A 23,077-nucleotide genomic window follows, 5' to 3' on the forward strand; every position below is an offset into this window, starting at 1 on the left:
TTGTAAATAATGCTGCAATGAACATAGGGGTGCATGTATCTTTTCAAATTAGTGCTTTGGGAATTCTTTGGATATATACCCAGGAGTGGCATTGCCAGGTCATAAGGTAGTTTTAATTGTTTGAGAAACCTCTGTATTGCTTTCCACAGTGGCTGCACCAATCTGCATTCACACCAACAGTGCACAAGGGTTCCCTTTTCTCCACATGCTTGTCAACACTTGTTTGGTGATTTATTGATGATAGCCATTCTGACAGATGTAGGGTGGTATCTTGTGGTTTTAATTTGCATTTCTCTGGTGATTAGTGACTTTGGGCATCTTTTTAAATGTCTATTGGCCATCATCTGCATATCTTGTTTGGAGCAGTATCTATTCAGGCCCCCTGCCTATTTTTAAATTGAATTGTTTGTGTTTTTTGGTGTTGAGATATCTGAGTTCTTTATAAATTTTTTATATTAACCCCTTATCAGATGTTCATTGCTGAATATATTCTGCTATTCAGTAGGTTGTCTTTTTGTTTTCCTGATGGTTTCCCTTGCTGTGCAAAACTTTTTAGTTTTATGTGGTCCCATTGTTTACTTTTTCTTTTGTTTCTTTTGCCCAAAGAGATATGTCAGAAAAAAATATTGCTAAAAGAAATAGCAGAGATATTACTGCCTATGTTTTCCCTAGGAGTTTTGTGGTTTGAGGTTTTATATTTAAATCTTTAACCCGTTCTCATGTGTGTCGTAAGAAAGTGGTCTAGTTTCATTTTTTTGCATGTATCTGTGCAATTTTCCCAACATCCTCTATTGAATAGATGTTCTTTACCCCATTGTATGTTTTTCCTTGCTTTGTCAAATATTACTTGACTATATAGGCATTGGTTTATTTCTGGGCTCCCTATTCTGTTCCAATGATCTTTGTGTTTTTTTTATGCCAGTACCAGGCTGTTTGGATTACAATAGCCTAGAAGTATAGTTTAATATCAGGTAGCGTGATACCTCCAACTTTGTTCTTTCTCAGGATTGCTGTGCCTATTCAGGGCTATTCTGGTTCCATATAAATTTTTGGATTTTTGTTCTGGTTCTATGAAACACGCCATTGGTATTGTGATTAGGAATTGCATTGAATCTAGAGATTGCTTTGGGTAGTATGGACATTTTAACGATGTTAATTTTTCCTGTCCATGAGCACAGTGTATAATGTTATTTACATTTTTTGTTCAATTTCTTTTTTCAGCATCTTATAATTTTCCAAATACAGGTCTTTTACCTCCTTGGTTAAATTTATTCCTAGGCATTTTTTTTTTGAGGCAATTGTAAATGGGATAGTTTTCTTAGCTTCCTTTCCTGATAGTTCATTATTGGAGTATAAAAGTGTCACCAATTTCTGAATATTAACTTTGTAACCTGTTACTTTGCCAAATTCATTTACTAAATCTAGTAGTTTTCTATAGATTCTTTAGGGTTTCCAGTTTACAGTATCATGCCATCTGCAAATAATTACCATTTGACTTCCTCCTTTTCACTTTTGCTGCCTTTTATTTCTTCTTGTCTGTTCGCTGTGGCTAGGACTTCCAGTACTATGTTGAATAAGAGTGGTGAAAGTGGACATCCCTGTCTTGTTCTTATTATTAGGGGAAATGGTTTTAGTTTTTCCCACTGAATCTGATGTTGGCTGTAGGTTTGTCATCTATGGCCTTTATTATGTTGATGTATGATCCCTCTAGTAGTCCCACTTTGCTGAGAGTTTTTATCATAAACAGATGCTGGGTTTTGTTGAATGGTTTTTCTGCATTGATTGATATCATATGATTTTTATCCTTCATTTTCTTTATGTGATGTATCATATTTATTGGCTTGTGAATGTATTACAAACCTTGTATCCCTGGATAAATCCCACTTGGTCATTGTGTATGATCTTTTTAATGTATTGCTGGATCCAGGTTGCTAATATTTTCTTGAAGATTTTAGCCTCTATGTTCATAAGGGATTTTGACTTATAATTTTCTTTCTCTGTAGCATCTTTGGAATTAGAATAATGCTGGCCTCCCAAAAAAAGCTTGGGAGTCATACCTCCTCTTGAATTTTTTGACATAGTTGAGAAGGATGGGTGTTAGTTCTTTTTTGAAAGGTTGGTTAAATTTGCCCGTGAAGCCATCGGGTCCAGGACTTTTGTTTGCTGGGAGTTTTTTGGTTACTGCTTCAATTTCATTAGTTGTTATCCATCTATTCAGTTTGCCAGATTTTTCTTGATAGAGTTTTCAAAGATTGTATGTTTCTAGGAATTTGTCCATTTCTCCTGGGTTGTTCTATTTGTTGTCATATAGTTTTTCATAGTATTTTCTAACAATCCTTTGTATTTCTGTGATGTCAGTTGTTCCTTCACCTCTTTAATCAATTTATTTGGGTCCTCTTTGTTTGAGAGAAGAAGGGAGAAAGAGAGAGAGAAAGAGAAACATCAATGATGAGAGAGAATCATGATCGGCTGCCCTTGCACGCCCCCTTCTGGGGATCAAACAGCAACCTAGGCATGTGCCCTTGACTGGAATGAAACCTGGGAACCTTCAGTCTGCAGACACTCTATCCACTGAGCCAAACGGGCTAACGCGTGTTTCTTGATGAGTCTGGCTAAAGGTTAATCAATCTTGTTTATCTTTTCAAAGAACTAGCTCTTGGTTTTATTGATTTTTGTATTTTATTTTTATTCTCTATGTTACTTATTTCTGCTCTGATCTTTATTATTTCCTTCCCCTTATTCTGGGCTTTTCTTGTTTGTTTTTTTATTTTGTTTTTCATATTTATTTTTTGTTTAGTTCTTTTTATTCTCCAGGTGTAGTGTTGGATTGTATACTTGAGATTTTTCTTCTTGAGATAGGCCTGTGATGCTATGAACTTCCCTCTCAGGATTGTTTTCACTCTGTCCCATAGATTTGGGGTTGTTATGTGTTCATTTTCATTTGTTTTTAGGTAATTTTCGATTTCTTGTTTGATATTAGTATCCCATTTGTTGTTTAATAACATACTATTTAGCCTCCATGTGTTTTAATGTTTTGGTTTTTTTTTTTATTACAGTTGATTTCTAGTATCGTGCCATTGTGATTCAAGAAGATGCTATATAAGGTTTCAATCTTCTTTTATTTGTTAAGAATTATTTTCTGTCCTAACAATGGTCTATCTTTGAGAATGTTCCTTGTGTTCTTGAATAGAACGTATATTCTGCAGCTTTGGGATGAAATGTTCTGTAAATACCAATTAAATCCATCTGATCTAGTGTGTCGTTTAAGATCTTTTTTACATTGTTGATTTTTTTGTCTGGAAGATGTATCTATTGATGACATTCAGGTGTTAAAGTCTCCTATTATGACTGTACTAGAAGCCCAGTGCACGAAATTCGTACACTCGGGGGATCCCTCAGCCCAGCTTGCGCCCTCTCACAGTCTAGGAGCCTGACTTCTGGCTGAGCAGCACACCTCCTGTGGGAGCACACTGACCACCAGGGAACAGCTCCTGCGTTGAGTGTCTGCCCCTGGTGGTCAGTGCACATCATAGTGACCGGTCGTTTATTATATAGGACTAGTAGCCCGGTTTTTGTGCACTCGGGGGTAGGGGGTTAGGGGTGGGGCCAGACCCCTCAGCCCGACCTGCACCCTTTGTCATGCCACTCCTGGCCTAGGCACAGGCCTACAGGCATGGGGCAGCCTGGCTCCTGAGGCCCCATTTTATCAAGAGAACAAAGTCGGTGTTAGTTACAGCCCTCACCGAAACCAGTACAGTGCATCTGTGCATACAACTGCCTTGTTCATGTGCTTGCTTCGCCCTACTGAATTACTAACATCTTGAGGACATAGCTCTGTCTTATCCTGCTTCACCTTCAGTGCCTGGCCTGGGGCCAGGGACCTGAGAGGGTTTGCTGAGTGAGTGAGTGAATAATGAGTGAGTGAATGAATGAGCAAGTGAATGAGCAAGTAGCTATGGGGGGGGGGGGGGACTTCTGGCTCCACTCACGGCTGCCTGATGGCCACCCCGGGAAGTTCCCGCCCTGTTCCCAGCCGCCTGGTGCTCCTCTCCTGGCTGCATAGTTCATGCCCCGCTCCCGGCTGCCTGACGCAAACCCCGGGAAGTTCCCGCCCTGCTCCCAGCAGCCCCATGTGTTATGCCCAGAGTTCAGGGTCCCCAATAATCCACTACCAGGGAGCCTTTTCCGATGCAAAAGCAAAGGGTCTTTTATTCAAGCCCGGGACTTGGTCCCCCTCCTGCCTCCATTACTGGATGCAAGAGAGAGCCCCGAGTTCTAAGAGAACAAAGAATTTATAGGGCTTGGGGTAGGGGGTGGGGGCACACTCTGACCACTGATTTGGTCGATTACGGTTGGTTGAGTGAGGGCTGGGGGCTAGTGACGCAAGGGCAGGCAGCTAGGGTCTGGTTACACAAAGACAGGGGGGTGGCTAGCATACTCTTGGCCTTGGGCCAGTTTTCCCCACTTTCCCATTGGCCAAGATAAGGGCAGGCTGAGTAACTGATACATTCTGCGGCTTTTTCTTGGAAGAGGGGTTAAGGACACAGCTATCAGTCCTGTTCTGTCCTTTCACATGCCCCTCTCCCAGCTGCATAGTTCATGCTGGGCAAAGGCAGCCCCGGTTCTCTGCCACCCGGCTCTTGCCTGCCGCCTGGGTTTCTGATCACCGTCAGTGGCAGGCGGCTTCTTCCAACCTTCCCCTTCGCCTCCCAGCATTGTGCCTACATATGCAAATTAACCCCCATCTTTGTTGGTGGTTAACTGTCATCTTTGTTGGCAGTTAATTTGCATATCTCCCTGATTAGCCAATGGGAAGCGTAGCGGAGGTAAGGTTAATAACCCTTTTTGTCTTTTATTAGATAGGATTACTGTCGAACTCTCCCTTAAAATCCACCAAAAGATCTTGTATGTATTTAGGTATTTCTATATTGGTTGCATATATGTTTACCATGGTTATATCCTCTTGTTGGGTTGATCCTTTTTGTATTATGTAGTGACCTTTTTTGTCTCTTTTATGGCCTTTGTTTTGAAGTCTATTTTGTCAGATGTATATATTACAACCCCAGCTTTTTTTTTTGTTTTTTATTTCCATTTGCATGGAATATTTTTTGTGCCTTCACTTTCATCCTGTGTGAGTCTTTGTTCTGAGGTGGGACAGCATATATACGGGCCATGTTTTCTTATCCATTCATCTACCCTGTGTCTTTTGATTGGAGCATTTAATCAATTTACATTTAAGGTTATTATTGATAGGTACTTTATATTGCCATTTTTATTCTTTATGCCTATGTTGCTCTCTCTATATATTTCTTCTTTCAGGAGTCCCTTTAACATTTATTGCAATACTGATTTGGTGATAATGATCTTCTTTAGTCTTTTTTTCAGATCCTTGCTTTTCATTACCTTGAGTGCTTCATGCCATTTACTTCTGCTTGATGTGTTTCTGTTGAGAAATCAGCTGACAGCCTTATGAGGATTGACTTGTAGGGAACTGACTGCCTTTAAGGTTCTCTTGCTGCCTTTAAGGTTGTCTCTTTGTTTTTAACCTTTGACATTTTAATTATGATGTGTCTTGGCATGGGTCTCTTTGGGTTCATCTTAATTAGGACTCTCTGTGCTTCCTGAACTTCTGTGACTTTTTCCTTCACCAAGTTAGGGAATTTTTCTGTCATTATTTCTTCATACAGGTTCTCTGTCCCTGTCTCACTTTTTTCTCTTTCTGATTCCCCTATGACAGTGGTCAGCAAACTGCGGCTTGGCAAACCACGCCTCACAAGCCACATGTGGCTCTTTGGCCCCTTGAGTGTGGCTCTTCCACAAAATACCAGCTCTTCCACAAAATACCAACTTCTGTGCACGGGCCACAAAGTTTCAATCACACTGTACGTGCATGCCCGCATGTGGTATTTTGTGGAAGGGCCACACTCAAGGGGCCAAAGAGCCGCATGTGGCTCACCAGCCACGGTTTGCCGACCACAGCTCTAGAGCATTCTTAAAACCATTAATTTAAACTCTATTTCTGATAAATTGCTGGCCTCCATTTTATTTAGCTTTTTCTGGAGATTCCTTCTGTTCTTTCACGTGAGGCCTGTTTCTTTATTTTTCTATTTTTGCTGTTTCTTTGCGTTTTTTTCTATGTATTAGGTAGAACTGCCATGACTCCCAGTCTTGGTGGGGTGGCCTACTGTAGTGGTGTCCTGTGGGGTCCAGTGGTTGCAGTCTCCTTGACCACCTGACCGGGTGCACTAGGGATGTCCCTGGTGTGGGTTATGTGGGTCCTCCTGTTGTAACTGTGTCTTTTTTAAAAATATATTTTTATTAACTTCAGAGAGGAAGGGAGAAGGAGAGAGAGAGAGAAACATCAATGATGAGAGAGAATCATTGATTGACTGCCTTCTGCATGCCCCCTACTGGGGATCAAACCTGCAACTCATGCATGTGCCCTGACCGGGAATCAAACCGTGACCCCCATCTAGTTAATAAGGTTGACGCTCAACCACTGAGCCACGCAAGCCAGACTATAACTGTGTCTTGATTGCTGTTGTCCCATTCATGGGTGGACTCAGCTCTTGGGCTGGCTGACTTTGAGGCTCAACCCTGACCACGTTTTGCAAACTGCTGTACATATGTTGAGGGACCAAAACAAGACAAAAGTAGACGAAACCGAAAATAACATGAACAAAAAACACAGAGATAAAGAATAAGAAAAGATAAAAGAGAAGGAAAAAAAATAGTAAAATACAAGAGGAAAAAGCATTAGAAAAGAAATGAATTCAGGGCATAGGAAAGAAAAGAAGGAAAAGAAAATAATAATAAATAAAATAAAAATAATTATTTTTTAAAGTAATCTACTTATATGAAAACCCTGGGTGTAACATCACGACCCAAGGTGCGACCAACTGGAAGGAAGTCAGTCCTGCAGGGGTTGTCTTGGAAACGCTGTACCCTCCCCTGAGCTGTTTCCCAGAGCTGTTTCCAGTAAAGGTGAGGTTTGAGGCCGGAACCCACCCTCGGAGCGTGGTGGCATATCTTTATAAAGTGTGCTGAGCCAGCACGGCCAAGGGTGAACCTGAGTGGGGGCGGCTGAAAGGCTTAGAAAAGACAGACAAGAGAATGAAAGCTGGGTCTCGGTGGGACGCTGCTTCTCTGAGAGACAGCGACCACACCCACAGCCATGTCTTTATTTTATAGCAGATGCCACGAGGCAAAGTAAGGGCGTGACCAAGATGTTTACAACATTCTCCTGGGTTTCAATCCTACTCAACTACATGCACCTGAACTCTATCAAGCCTACATCACTCAGGCACGTGGGGCCACATGTTTGGACCATAGGTTCAAGCTTACAACTACAGCTGTTGGCTATAATTGTGCTGAGAGGGCCCTGCCCTCCAAGCTGGGACTTGCACGTGCCCTCTCATCAGTCCAAGGCTTGAACCTGTCCAATACACTGTAGCGGCTCCCCACAATAAAGTTTTAATACAGTATATTAGAGCAGTGGTTCTCAACCTTCTGACTCTTTAAATACAGTTCCTCATGTTGTGACCCAACCATAAAATTATTTTCGTTGCTACTTCATAACTGTAATGTTGCTACTGTTATGAATTGTAATGTGAATATCTGATATGCAGGATGGTCTTAGGCGACCCCTGTGAAAGGGTCGTTCGACCGCCAAAGGGGTCGCGACCCACAGGTTGAGAACCACTGTATTAGAGGTTGTGGTGGTATTGTTTTACCCACAGCATCTACAGGAATTGCTGCAAATTTACTTATCAGTGGAAGAACCTTTCATTCCCAATATAAATGACCAATTCCATTAAATGAAACTTCAATTTCTAGACTCGATATAAACAGTGAAGTTGCTAAAACTATTAAAAAGGCCCAACTTCTCATTATTGATGAATGCATCATGGCATCCAGTCATGCTATAAACGCCATAGACAGATTACTAAGAGAAATTATGAATTTGAAAGTTAAATTTGGTGGGAAAGTTCTCCTTCTTGGAGAGGATTTTCCACAATGTCTCAGTATTGTACCACACGCTATGGGATCGGCCATAGGACAAACGAGTTTAAAGTACTGTAATGATTGGGGATGTTTCAGAAAGTTGTCTCTTACAACAAATATGAGATCAGGATTCTGCTTATAGTGAATAGTTAGTAAAACTTGGAGATGGCAAACTTGATAGCAGTTTTCATTTAGGAATGGATATTATTGAAATCCCCTGTGAAATGATTTGTAATGGATCTATTATTGAAGCTACCTTTGGAAACAGTATAGTATAGATAATATTAAAAATATACCTAAACATGCAATTCTTTGTCCAAAAAAATGAGCACATTCAAAAATTAAATGAAGAAATTTTGGATATACTTGATGGAGATTTTCATACATATTTGAGTGATGATTCCATTGATTCAACAGATGATGCTGAAAAGGAAAATTTTGCCATCAAATTTCTTAATATATTACTCCTTCGGGAATGCTGTGTCATAAATTAAAATTGAAAGTGGTGCAATCATCATGCCATTGAGAAATCTTAATAGTAAATGGGGTCTTTGTAATGGTACCAGATTTATTAGCAAAAGATTACGTCCACCCTGACCAGTTTGGCTCAGTGGCTAGAGCATCGGCCTATGGACTGAAGAGTCCCAGGTTCGATTCCGGTCAAGGGCCTGTACCTTGGTTGTGGGTACATCCCCAGTGGCGGGTGTGCAGGAGGCAGCTGATCGATGTTTCTCTCTCATCGATGTTTCTAACTCTCTATCCCTCTCCCTTCCTCTCTGTAAAAAATCAATAAAATATTTTTTTTAAAAAAAAGATTACAACCTAACATCAAAGCTGAAGAATTAACAGGATCTGCAGAGGGAGAGGTTGTTCTGATTCCAAGAATTGATTTGTCCCCATCTGACACTGGCCTCCCATTTAAATTAATTCGACGACAGTTTCCCGTGATGCCAGCATTTGCGATGATTATTAATAAATCACAAGGACAAACTCTAGTCAGAGTAGGAATATTCCTACCTGAACCCGTTTTCTCACATGGTCAGTTATATGTTGCTTTCTCTTAAGTTTGAAGAGCATGTAACGTTACAGTTAAAGTTCTAAGTACTTCATCACAAGGGAAATTAGTCAAGCACTCTGAAAGTGTTTTCACTCTTAATGTGGTGTACAGGGAGATATTAGAATGAGTTTAATCACTTTATCAGTCATTGTTTGTATCACTTGTTTTTATATCATGTTTTTGTTGTTTTTATGTCATGCCTCTGTTGCTGTTACATCCTTTTGTTACTGTTCATTTATAAATATAGATATTATTTTCATATACATTTTACTAATTTCCTTTCATCTCTCACACTTCTATTATAGAGAAAGGGCAAATAGCAATATTAAAATATTTCTGCTAATTAATTCCCTTTTAATGTGCACAAATTTTGTGCACCAGACTACTAGTCTATATAATAAAGAGGGAATATGCTAATTTGTCCATGACGCTGCAGGGGAGGGGGAAGCTGGGCTTGACGGGGGACTTCAGACTGCACCCTCTGCCCTGGCGCTGGGCTGGGGGACCTTAGGCCGCACCCCCCGCCCAGTGGGTCTTGACGGGGGACCTCAGGCCATTCCCCTAGCCTGGTGGGGCTTGATGGGGGACCCCCGCCCCGGTTCCAGGCTGGGAGACCTCAGGCTGTGCCCCCCCGCCCAGCGCTGAGCCAGGGGACCTCAGGCTGTACCCCCCGTTCAGTGGGGTTTGACGGGGGACCTCAGGCCATGCCCCCGCCCCAGATCCGGGCCCAGAGACCTCAGACTGCACCCTCCCTGCCCAGCGCTGAGCCAGGGGACCTCAGGCTGTGCCCCCTGCCCCGTGGGGTTTGACGGGGGACCTCAGGCCATGGCCCCGCCCCAGCACTGGGCTGGGAGACCTGAGGCTGTGCCCCCCGCCCGGAGGGCTTGACGGGGGTGGGGCCAGCTGGGTCTGGGTCTCCTGGTTTTCGAAGCGCGTGAGGGTGGTGGGCGGGGACTTGACTCTGGGTCCTGCAGCATGCCCCAGACTCTGGCAGGAGGGAGATTTTATATACATTTTACAAATTTTCTTTCATCTCTCACACTTCTATTATAGAGAAAAGACAAATAGCAATATTAAAATATTTCTTCTCATTAATTCTCTTTTAATGTGCATGAATTTTGTGCACCAGGCCACTAGTAATAAATAAAATGAAATGTAGAATAAGAAAAGAAAAACAGTAAAAAAGAATAAAAACGAAAATAGAAAAGTAGAATAAGGAAAGGAGAGAAGAGATATGAAAGAATAAAGATAAGAGAAAAATTAAATAGATCTGAAAAATAAAAGATTTAAAAGGGAAAAAAGGAGTGTGTCTCAGCCGATTTTGGTGCCGATGGCAATCACCCATTGGACCCACTGCTGTGGAGCGCATAGGAGCCTTCTCAGATGTGGTCTGAAATGGCCTCCGCGGTGCTGGCCCTGGGCCCCAGGCGGTTCCCTGCTGCAGACCAGTGCCCCTTGCTGTCCCTGACTGGCTCACAACCTGCACGTGGCCACGGGCAGGCAGAGCCCTGAGCCTGGGTGGTGGACCTCCAGAGCCCAGAGTTTCTGCCATGGGTCTCCCACCTTGGATGTCCCGTTCTGAGCTGTTCTCCCTTTCCCCACAGATCTGCACTCAGTGGGTGTATCTGGACCTGGCCAGGGGGTGTAAACAGTCCTGGGGTGGGGAGAGGTGCCCGTATGCAGTAGGAGGGGATGAGCAAGTCCTCTCCTTCCCAGGGCTGCTTGGGCTGACTCGCTGGGGAACCCATATCCGCTTCCCGCAACACAGCCGCAGGGCCCAGCACACGCTTGTCTGTTGCCTGGACAGAAGCCCACCCAGGAGACAGTCATAATAACTCAGCTCTTCCTGACTCCCTGGCATCCCTGTGCCACCAAACCAAATAGGACAGGATGGACAACCAGCGCCCAGCCAGGAGGTGACTCAGCTGGTTGACCCAGTGAGCTTGCAGGTTTGATTCTCGTCAGGGCACATTTCTAGGCTGTGGTTCGATCCCCCATTGGGGTGCATACAGGAAGCAACTGATTAATGTTTCTCTCTTGATTCATGTCTTCTCTCTCTCTCACCCTTCCTCTCCCTAAAAAGTCAATGAGAAGTGTCCCTGGCTGAGGATTAAAGAAAATCAGCTCCCCTTAGCACTCCAGTCTCTTGGTGGCTGGACCAGTTGTCTCCCATTGGGCCAAATGTCCAACTCCCCGCACCATCAAACCGAGCAGTATCTGCTCGGATTTCCAACCTAGCACTGTGCCCTTTTGTCTGGGATCACAGCAGGAGGGGTATCCCAGCAATTCAGCAGCTCTGATCCTCTGTCCCAAGCCACAACAATCTTCTAGTCTCTGGCTGGCTCTCTCCCCAAATTTCTTCCAGAAAACAGAGGCCCCTCAGTGTCACTCTGTGTGTACCAAGTAGACCCCTCCCCTGGCCCTGAATTCTGCCATGGGCCCCTCCAGCAATCCCAGACTGGAGTGGACTTCCTGCCGGTGCTGTGCCCGGATGATGTGGTCCGAGTCTCCCAGGTGGACTGAGTCCCCGCTGCTGCCCACCACCTGGCACTGCCTGGGCTCCCCTCCCCGTCTCTGTTGCTTCCGGTTGAGCTCATGCTGGCTGAGTGTAAGGACTGACTGACTCACATGTGTGGAACCCTCAGCAGGGCTGGGCTTGGAGAGCACTCCCCCTGGGTGGCCTCTGTGGACTGCACTCTGATCTGGTCAGGAGCCTGCCACCGTATGTGCTGCTTCTGGGGACTTGGGGGCGGAATCCGGTGCAGGTCAGTATCAGATTCTGCAACTGGCCCTGGATTACCTGCTTCATGCTACAAAGAGACCCACAGTTTGTATCTGTGTTGGGCCTATATGTGCGTGAGAAGGACCTGGCTGTGCAGGAAGGCCAGCTTCCATGGCTCCACCACAGCTGGGCTCTGCCCGCCTGCAGCTGCCATGGGCCCATCCCTGAGAGCCTCTGGCAGCAGCGTGTGAGTTGCTTGAGGTCAGTTCCCAGTGAGTGTCAGTTAGGAAGTGGTGTCCACCAGGCTGATTCAGAGTAAACTTGGCAAAGTGTCAGGTCTGAGGCCACTTGGCAACAGTCTCCATGTCCACTAGGGCCAGCCACCCTGTGGACCTTTGTGGGGGCGGGTCTCAGGGATGTGTCGAGCTGAGGCCCACAGAGCTCATCTGGCTAAAGGAGACCCCGGTGTGGCTGTGTGGAGGGAGGCTCCACGCTGGAAGGTAGCACTGGTCATGGGAGGGGAACGGCCCTCTCCCTCTTGCCCCATGACCCAGTCTCACCCTGGGACTCTGACACAACCTGAGACTGCCGGCCTCCTCGGGAGCCTCCAGGAAGTCTGAGCTGTGGGTCCCTGGGGACCATCCAGCCTGTGCTCTGTGGGCACGCGCTGTAGAGGCTGCCGGGAGCTGTGAGGCACTGCCTTTCCCCAGGCTGGGGCTGTATGGGGGTGCCCAGTCCAGGGCAGATGCATCTGTGGGCATTTGGGAGTGTACTCGTTACAGGGATGGCGGCCCTCCCTTTAGCCTCTGCCTGAAGCCACACACCCCAGTGTCTCCCTTTAGAGCCCCAGTCTACTCTGAGTTGCCTGCTCTCCCAGAGCCCAGGATGAGTGGCTGCCACAGGATTTGGGACAGTGGCCCTTTCGGAGGCGCTGGTTTCTAGCAGACCTGGTCTCTCCCTGGTGGGTAGAATCCACAGCCACCTGTGATGTGGACTCCTCTTCCCGGCTCTGATGCTCTGGACCCAGCCTGGGGCTGAGACCCCTTTCTCCAGGGGATCTTTGCAGCTGAGATGCTCCTACAGATTCTCAACCACTACATGTGTGGGTCCGCCTTTCTCACACCTCACCTTCCTACCATCCCCACGTGGCTTCTTCTATAAGTCCTTGGTTATAAGAAGTCTCTCCAACTAGTCTTCAGTGGGTTATTCAGGATGATTATTCTGTAATCTACACTAATAAAAGAGAAACATGCAAATTGGTGTCACTCTGCTACGCTCACCAGCCAATCAGAGCAACTATGCAAATTAACCCAACAAGGATGGTGGTTAATTTGCATATGCAGGCGGGGAGCGAAGGGTGAAGGCTCCAGCTGGAGTGAAGACTGAAGAGGCTTGGCTTCTCTGTTGCGGCCAGACCAAAGGCCTGGGTCCTGGGTGCTGGAGGAAAACCTGTGCCAGCAGCCAGGGGAAGGAAGGCCTATTGCGCGAATCTTCGTGCAACGAGCTTCTAGTTTAGTTATAATTCTGGTTTGTTCCTGGGAGGAGGTGAGTGCTACTGTTACCTACTCTGCCACCACCTTGGATCTCCCAAAAGAAGTGTGGTCTTAACCAATATAATTACCTATAAAACAATTGGAAAGGACCAACCAATTTGGTTAGTAGCTGTTAGGTATAAATGGTTAATTTAGGGGAAAATGTTGGCCAGGAATAATAAAAGCAGAAATCATAGATAGGCTTTTAAGTTTACTCTCTTTTAAACTACTTTTGGAGAATATTTTTTGGTATTCGTCCATTAAGTTCACCTTATGGACACCTGATCTCTGCTTGAGGTTGGATGTGAAAACCGCAACCTGCATGGCTAGGGTTCAGGACCTGGAGAAGGACCATGCATAAATGAAGAGACTAGACAAGAAATATGAATTTGGAAATCACAGGGGCCAGGCAGAGAGCCATTCTCTAGTGAAAAGGCTTCACTGGTGCCCAGGCCCTGTTAGCTTTTTATTCAATTTTAGATACACATCTTGCCCTTAGGCAGTCAGGCAATCCGGTAACAGACAGACTATCTTAAAGGTCAGGAAATATTAGTAAAGATTTACTTTGAGACTATTAGGTCAGGAAATTGCTTGAGCCACTATGTCTCAACAGAACAATCGGTGCATAGCTCTAGCCCTTGCCAAAGCTCAAGGTTTATCAGCCTTCTGGGTTCCCTGTTTGTACTTTCATGATTGTGTAGATTATGGATAGCTTCCAGCAGTTGGAGGCATTTATTTTCTTCTGTAAACACAGCTGCTGTTCATATTTGTGGCAGAATTAAAATTCCAAAATGCTGTCAGTCCATCTTTGCTGTGTGGAGTATCACATTTATAATAGAATTAGAGGCCCAGTGAATGAAATTCATGCATGGGGGGGGGGGGGGGGCGGGGGGGCGGGTTCCCTCAGCTTGGCCTGCACTTCCTTGCAACCCGGGACCCCTCGGGGGATGTCCCACAAGGATCAGGCCTAAACTGGCAGTCAGACATCCCTCTCGCAATCCAAGACTGCTGACTCCTAACCACTCCCCTGCCTGTCTGCCTGATCGCCCCTAACCCCTCTGCCTGATTGCCCCTAACAGCTCGCCTGCCTGCCTGCCTGATCACTCCTAGCCACTCTGCCTCCCTGGTCGCCCCTAACTGCTTGCCTACCTACCTGATTGCCCCTAACCGCTCACCTGCCTGCCTGATCACCCCTAACTGCTCGCTGCCTGCCTGATCACCTCTAACCACTTGCCTGCCTGATCACCCCTCATCACTCTGCCTGCCTGCTTGATCACCCCTAACCACTCGCCTACCTGATTGATTGCCCCTAACCACCTCTGCCTCAGCCCCCACCATGGTGGCTTCGTCCGGAAGGACAACCAAAATGACGTCCGGAAGGTCATTCGGCTGTCCGGTCTAATTGGCATATCATGCTTTTATTATCCTACTAGAGAGAGGCCCGGTGCACAAAAATTTGTGCACTCTGGGGGGGGGAGTCCTTCAGCCCTGCCTGTGCCCTCTCACAGTCTGGGACCCCTCAGGGAATGACCACCTGCTGGCTTAGGCCTGCTCCCCGAGGGACTGGGCCTAAGATGGCAATCAGACATCCCTCTGGCAGCCAGGCAGCCCTTGGGGGATGTCCACTTGCCAGTGGGGAGTAGACCTAAGCTGCAGTCGGACATCCTTAGCGCTGCTGAGGAGGCAGGAGAGGCTCCCACCACCACCGCTGTACTAGCAGCCATCACCCTGGCTTGTGGCTGAGCAGAACTCCCCCATGTGGGAGCTCACTGACCACCAGAGGGCAACTCCTGCATTGAGCATCTGCCCCCTGGTGGTCAGTGTGTGTCATAGTGACCAGTCTTTGTGCTGTTAGGGTCAGTTTGCATATTACCCTTTTACTATATAGGATAGAGGCCTGGTGCACGGGTGGGGGCCTGCTGGTTTGCCCTGAAGGGTGTCCCGGATCAGGGTGGGGGTCCCGCTTGGGTGCCTGGCCAGCCTGGGTGAGGGGCTGATGGCTGTTTGCAGCTGGTCACACCCCCTTCAGGGTGGGGGTCCCCACTTGGGTGCCTGGCCAGCCTGGATGAGGGGCTGATGGCTATTTTCAGGCTGCCTGCATCACCTTTAGGGTGGTGTTCCCCACTGGGGTGCCTGGCCAGCCTGGGTGAGGGGCTGAGGGCCGTTTTCCAGCTGGCCGGCGACTGAAGCTCCCAGCCTCTCCTTTTTTTTCTTTTTTTATTCTGGGATTTATTTACCTTCTATAATTGAAACTTCATTGCTGTTACTGGAGTTGAGAGCCAGCTTCAGCTCTGAGGCCATGGCCTGCTGAAAGCAGGTATCTGGGGTTTGTTTAGCTTCTATAATTGAAACTTTGTTGCTTTTGGAGCTTATAGCTGGGTCTCGGCAGGCAGGGAACCTTGGCTTCCTCCATCACTGGAGCAAGCAAGCCTCCTGCTCGCTTCAGCTGCTTGGCTGCTGGTCGCCATCTTGGTTGGTGGTTAATTTGCATATCACCCTGATTAGCCAATGGGAAGCGTAGCGAAGGTATGGTCAATTACCCTTTTGTCTTTTATTAGATAGGATATAATAAAAGCGTAATATGCTAAGTGTCCGGTTATCCAGTTGGCCATTCAACCAATCAAAGCGTAATATGCTAACGATATGCTAAGGCCACTCAACTGCTCAGTATAATGTGCACTGACCACCAGGGGGCAAACAGTCAACTGGTTGGCCAGTCGCTATGACATGCACTGACCACCACAGGTCAGATGCTCATTGCAGGAGCTTCCCCCTGGTGGTCAGTGTGCTCCCACAGGGGGAGCACTGCTCAGCCAGAAGCTGGGCTCTCAGCTGGCAAATGCAGCGCTGGTGGCGGGTGCTAAGGATGTCTGACTGACGGCTAGGCCAGCGGTTCTCAACCTGTGGGTCGAGACCCTTTTGGGGGTCAAATGACCCTTTCACAGGGGTCACCTAAGATCATCGGAAAACACATATATAATTACGTATTGTTTTTCTGATGAATCACTATGCTTTAATTATGCTCAATTTGTAACAATGAAATTGGGGGTCACTACAACATGAGGAACTGTATTAAAAGGTCGTGGCATTAGGAAGATTGAGAACCACTAGCTTAGGCCCACTCCTTGGGAATGGGCCTAAGCTGTCAGACATCCCCGGAGGGCTCCTGGACTGCAAGAGAGCACAGGCTGGGCTGAGGGACCCCTCCCCCCACCCCGAGTGCACAAATTTCGTGCACTGGGCCTGTAGTTTAATATACTAAAGAGCTTTTATGCAAATGGTTGTGACACCCTCACGTGTAATGACCGATCAGCAGGAGGCTGTGTGCGCAGCAGGGGTGGGTGGGCGGAGACTTGCAGCATCGAGGACTTTCGTGAGGCTCGTGTCTCCGCCCCCGGCACCGGCCCCGGGGATGTGAGGCTCGTGTTCCCAGTGCTGGCCCTGGGGATGTGAGGCTCACAGAGGCCTACCTCTTTGGGGCGATGGATCATGGGGCTCCCACACTGTGACAGGGCACAGGCAAGGCTGGGGGACACCCCCCCCCCCCCCAGTGCACAAATTTTATGCACCGCACCCTAACTGGTTTGGCTCAGTGGATAGAGCGTCGTCCTGTGGACTCAAGGGTCCCAGGTTTGATTCCGGTCAAGGCATGTGCCTTGGTTGCAGGCACATACCCAGTGGGGAGTGTGCAGGAGGCAGCTGATCAATGTTTCTCTCTCATCGATGTTTCTAACTCTCTATCCCTCTCCCTTCCTCTGTGTAAAAAATAAACAAAATATATTTTTAAAAAAATGTCATACACCGAGCCACTAGTTATCCCCGATTACAATTCCACTTGTATGTGTCCTAGTTGAAAAAATACTCTGAATTTATCTGCACATGCACTACAAAGGGATTTTTAACAAAATATCTTCCTGTACAAACTTTTGAAAATATGGCTTTAAAGGGAAGAGTATATGAAAAGTTTATTTGTAAATAATGAAAGCAATTATTACAAATATAAACCTGGTTATAAAAATTTATTTGACCTCTACTTATAAGAGTGCTCTAGCCCTAGCTGGTTTGGCTCAGTGAATAGAGCACCAGCCTGCAGACTGAAGGGTCCCAGGTTAGATTCCAGTTGAGGCACACGCCTGGGTTGTGGGCTTCATCCCCAGTAGGGGACATGCAGGAGGCAGCTGATGAGTGATTCCCTCTCACCATTGATGTTTCTATCTCTCCCCTCTCCCTTCCCCTCTGAAATAAATTTTGAAAAATGTTTTTTTTAAAAAAAACAGTGCCTATTAGGAGTTGAAGCACTTGTTAGGTGTTTCATCAGAAACTTTAAAATTATGGCATATACAAACTTAAATTCATATATTAAAAATACCAATTTAAAAAAGTATAATTTTTAGTAAGAAATTCACAGGCTCTTGGATCTTCCACAAGAGAGATGTGCAGCATAGATGTCTCACCTCTACGCAAGTGAAACAGTGGATGATTTAATTTCATTGGTGCCCCTGAAAGTTTTGACCTGACCTAGGTTTCAGAGTACGAAAGCAAGCTCTAATGCCAGATTTTCTTCCTGGAGCAATAAGAGAGTCATTTTTGTGAAGGTGTCAGATTCTAAGAAAATGAAATTGTAACCTCAGTCTTTTTTACACTTTATTTTTAAATTTTATTTATTTTAATTAAATTTATTGGGGTGACATTGGTTAATAAAATTGTGTAGGGTTCAAGTGTACAATTCTATGGCACATCATCTGCATATTGTACTGTGTGTTTACCACTCACAGTCTCTCTTACATGTGTATGTCTCATAATTCTCCATTGCCAACCTTTCTGTCTAGTATAGTATGTAAGTGGCATAGCCCGGAAAGGGGTAAGTGTGCACGCTACAGGAAGAACCAGTAGAATGTAATTAGGAAAGGTTGGGCCGTGTCAGGATCAGATGTTTTCATGGAGAAACATGGATATTCCACCTGCACGTGAAGTTCTTTGTTTCTTGTCTTCTGAGAATATTTACTAAAATACCTGAAGGCTTGTGTCCTCTCACACACGGTGTTTGGCCTGCTGTCAGCTCACACCCCGGCGGTTCTCGGTCTCTCGTGCAGTTCAGTGGGCCCGGGGAGGAGAAGCTGAAGCACGCTGCCGCCACCTTCTGCAGCAACCAGCCCTTCGCCTTGGAAATGATCAAATCTCGTCAGAAAAAGGACTCTCGGTTCCAGACGTTCGTGCAGGTGAGTTTGGGTTAATGAGAGAAAATAGTTTTACCAATTGTAGAGTCTAAGCCTGTCTTTCACAAGGGTTATATCTATGTGAATGCTTTTTAAAGCTATAACTGCCCTCTTCAATTACTGATGGTAGAAAGATGATCTTGGGATGGTGAAAAATAAAGAGTATATTCATGATTAAAATACTTGACATAGACGTTCACATTGCCATGGAGATATTGTCCTGAAATGGCCATGCACACTATTAAAATAATAGCATCAAAACATAGATACGGGTTTACAACAAGCCCAGAGAAGAACATAACAGCAGCCATACGACTGAGGTACATGGGCAGTGATGAAGGCTCAGTGAGCTACAGCCCAGGGGCCGTATCCATTCTCTTGCTTGTTTTGGTCAATCATTTTATTGGAAAACAGTCAGGTAGTTTTTTATTGCCAGGTAGTAAATCACCACAAGTACAGGAACGTGACACACTGTCCCTGCATGATGCCCTGGTGTGGGTTGAGGAGGACGTGTAGTTCAGCTGGGTCCTCCCTTCACCTGTACTTCTCACCTGGGCTGGGGGTCCTCTTCTAGGCCCACTTGTTAGCAGAATTCACATCCTTGTCAATGCATAGCTGAGATCCTCGTCTGTTGTCTTGGCTCCTAGCCAATGCCGTATCTGTTTGCTTCACGGCCCCTGTGGGCAGTTTGGAAGGTGAGTGTTTGCTTTCTTCCAGGCGAGTAGGAATGCATATCCCTGACGGAGCTTTTCTTTAAAGTAAAGGCTCTTCTGATAAGTCAGCCTCACCTACGACAGACTTCAGAAGTCCACCCGTAGTAGCCTAGTCCCAGGTGTGATGTCCCATCCGACGCCAGGTTCTGGCCACAGCACAGGGATGGGATTATACAGGTGTGGACACCAGAGGGAATGTGGGGGCCATCTCAGAACTTTTAATACACATCACCATGTTCATTCATTGACATATTGGCTGCTCTTGTTCTAAAACAGCAGAGTTGAAAGTTGTGCAGAGACTGTAAGGCCTGAAAAGCCTCAAATGCTTTATTGTCTGGCACTTCACCAACTGCGGATCTGCCTCCTTGGGATGGCAGCCCGCATATCAGCTCACTTGGTTTGGTAGGAATGCCAGTTATAAGCACATGAAACTAGAGTTTCTGAATATGTGAAGATAAAACTGTGTTATCCCAAGAAAGTAATTCTTGGAGTTGATTATGGATGCTCTAAGTTGTTGCTTAAACAGATAACAAGCCATTGGTCTAGTGATAAAGAGAAACAAGTATAGTGTGGCAGTGGTATGTCTTAGCATGTGGTAAGTTTTATTTAATTACCAGGGCTGTGATGCTGTAGACACTTATGTAATGAACATGTGGTCCATGATAGGTGTCCTCCTAATAACCAGGATCAATTCCCCCCTCCCTTTCATGCAGGATGCTGAGAGTAACCCACTGTGCCGGCGCCTGCAGCTGAAGGACATCATTCCCACCCAGATGCAGAGGCTCACCAAGTACCCTCTCCTCTTGGACAACATTGCCAAGTACACGGGTCAGCACTCATGGAAATTCAAAAGCTTAGCAACAAAACTACAAACGGCTCTCAGAGCATTCTGGTGCCTGCAGGTTTCCAAATCCTAGAGCAAAATCCTATATAATAAAAGAAAAACACGCAAATTAACCATCACTCTGTCACTCCACTACACCCACCAGCCAATCAGGAGCAAGTATGCAAATTAACCCAACTAAGATGGCAGCAGCCACAGAGCTGGAGCGAGCAGGAGGCTTGGGTTGCCCCCGGTGATGGAGGAAGCCAAGCAGTTCCCCACCTACCCCTCTTCCTCCTTCCCTCTCTGCCCGCATCAGCTGCCACCCACCCCTGTTTCCCTGTCCCAGCCTGGGGCCCGGCCCCAATCAGGTGATCGGGGCCTGTGGGCTGGGGGCAGCTCCTCTGTTGAGCATCTGTCCCTGGTGGTCAGTGTGCATCATAGTGACCGGTCATTTCATCGTAACAATTGCTTAGTCATGCACACACACACACATATACACATATACTAGGGGCCTGGTGCATGAAATTCGTGCACTGGGGAAGGGGTGTCCCTCAGCCCAGCCTGCCCCCTCTCACATACTAGGAGCTCTCAGGGGATATCCTAGTGACGGCTTAGGCCTGCTCCCTGCTCCCCTTGGGGATAGGGCCTAAGCGGTAGTCTGGCCTCCCTTTGTGGGAGGCGACCAGGCTGATCAGGGGAAGGCACCAGCCCCATCACCCCGCTGCTGCAGCCACTGCCAGTCACTGTAGCCAGCAAGGTGTTTTCATCAACACAGACTCCAGTCCCTTCACCATGAAAAAATGACAACTTTCTTTAGGCATTTTAAGATGTGTCTTTCATATAATAATAATTTCTTTATTATTTTTTTTATCCTCACCTGAGGATATGTTTTCATTGATTTTTAGAGAATGTGGAAGAGAAAGGGAAAGACAGAGAGTAACATCAAAGTGAGAGGAACACTTTGATTGGTTGCCTCCTGCATGAGCCCTGACCTGGGCCAGGGCCAGGGAGGAGCCTGCAACCTAGGTACATGCCCTTGGTCAGAATTGAACCCAGACCCTGCCATCGGCAGGCCAAGGCATTATCCACTGAACCAAACCAGCTAGGGCAGGATATGACATTTCTTAGCCCTCAAGCAGCGGACCTTCATTTTTTTCACCAGGAGTGTGGTGGAAAAACCCTAGATCACCTTTTTGGATTCTTATTACCCAAGTTACTAAGAATATTACCAGTGGCATACAGGGAGCTTAGCCAATGAGCGGTCAGAAAAGGTGTTTCCTCTGTAGTTCACACCAATCTCCAGCTTGGTCCCCGCCCTCTCCCCCCCCCCCCCCCCCCCCCCCCCCCGCGCCCAGGCCTGGGCAGGGGACCCCCATCTCCCCCCAATCACCGGCTCTGCCCTCGCCCAGGCCTGACACCTCGGCCAGAGGCGTCGACCCCCGTCACCCTCCGATTGCTGGATCAGCCCCTTGCCCAGGCCTAATGCCTCCGCCAGAGGTGTCAGGCCTGGGCAGGGGACCCCCATCTCCCTCTGATCACCAGCTCCGCCCCCCGCCCAGGCGTGATGCCTCTGGTCCAGGCGTCAGGCCTGGGCAGTGGACCCTCATCTCCCTCTGATCGCTGGCTCGCCCCCCCCCCCCCCCGGCCCGGCCTGATGCCTTTCGCCGAGGCGTCAGGCCTGGGCAGGGGACCCCCATCTCTCCCCGATCACTGGCTTCTGGGCAGCTTCTGGGGCTGGCCTGTGGCCCAGGATGGCGGCTCGCGCTGGCAGCTGCGCTGTCCTGCCCTGCCTGCAGTATGCAAATTAGCCGCCATCTTTGTTGATGGTTAATTTGCATATCGCATTGATTAGCCAGTAGGATGTATAGTGAAGGTATGGTCAGTTACCATGTTTGTCTATTATTAGATAGGATATATATACACACACACACACACACTTTTTTCTGATTTCCTCCATTTACATTTGGATTTTTGCCCTTGTTTAGAGTGGCCAACAGAAAGGGAGAAGGTGAAGAAAGCAGCTGATCACTGTCGTCAGATCTTAAATTATGTAAATCAGGCTGTCAAGGAAGCAGAAAACAAGCAGGTAAGAAGGGAAAAGCAAAAAGATACAGGATGGCATAGTGAGAATATTAAATTAGCATCACCTGGAATCTGTGAAATAATAATTGAAAACTCGCTGCATAACTGCAGGGTGGATGTTTGTTAACTTCACATCGTCGGTGGATCTGGGTCACTTTGGGCAGAATATGAGAGTTCTGGCTGACTGTCCAAGCATCTCCAGCTGCTTGTTTGCTCGTTCATTCATGAATTCAGTGACCGTGGAGCATCTGTGGGTGCTGAGTGTAGGGCACAGAGAGGTTAAAAAATGAGCACAGTGCTGACCCACACTGAGCTTGTTTTCTAGCAGGACGGAATGTCATTGAGCAGATCAAAGTGCAAGTGTTTTATGTCAGTGTTGATAACTTCAATGAAGGAGAATTTCAGGATGCTAGGAGTGTAGGTCGCTGGGTGGATTCCCAGTCAGGGCACATGACCGGGGTTGCAGGCTGGATCTATGTTTTCTCTCTCAGGGATGTTCCTCTCCCTCCCTCTCCCTTCTTCTCTCTCCAATTAAAAAAAAACAAAACAAAACTTAAAAAAAAAAAAAGCATGGTCTGTTTGAGGAACTTAAAGATGAGATTATTGTGTTTATCATGATGAAACGCAAGTCATAGTGACATGAAATTAGGTGCAGTGGGGATGGGCCATATCGTGCAGGGCTCTGTACCAAGCATGTCAAACTCATGGCCTGCGGGCTGAGGCATGCGGCCCGCTGGCTGGGAGTTTGACATGCTTGCTGTAGACCCTGTTTAGAAACGTTTCTATTCTAAGAGCAGTAGGGCTTCATTATAGACGTTCAAGAAGGAGAGGGGCCTGCTCGGGTTTTCACTTTATAAGTATCAGCCATCTACTTTGGAGAAAGGGCTGAAGAGGGACGAGAACGGATGCAAGAGCTCACGGGTCT

The 23,077-nt window shown here is 46.7% G+C and overlaps 1 protein-coding gene across 6 annotated transcripts in view; it reads left to right on the forward strand.

The window, feature by feature from the left end:
• The window catches only part of ARHGEF12 (Rho guanine nucleotide exchange factor 12), a 210,500-nt gene that overhangs the window by 160,006 nt on the left and 27,417 nt on the right, over positions 1-23,077 (forward strand). For all 6 annotated transcript variants that reach the window (XM_070426256.1, XM_070426251.1, XM_070426252.1 and 3 more), the window contains 3 exons: positions 18,409-18,534; positions 19,958-20,072; positions 22,056-22,156. In XM_070426256.1, the coding sequence (XP_070282357.1) occupies positions 18,409-18,534; positions 19,958-20,072; positions 22,056-22,156 (342 nt within the window). The remainder of the gene's footprint in view (positions 1-18,408; positions 18,535-19,957; positions 20,073-22,055; positions 22,157-23,077) is intronic.

The sequence above is a fragment of the Myotis yumanensis genome, unplaced genomic scaffold, assembly GCF_028538775.1.
Source record: "Myotis yumanensis isolate MYYU_CA2020_CCGP unplaced genomic scaffold, mMyoYum1.0.hap1 SCAF_10, whole genome shotgun sequence".
NCBI lineage: Eukaryota > Metazoa > Chordata > Mammalia > Chiroptera > Vespertilionidae > Myotis > Myotis yumanensis.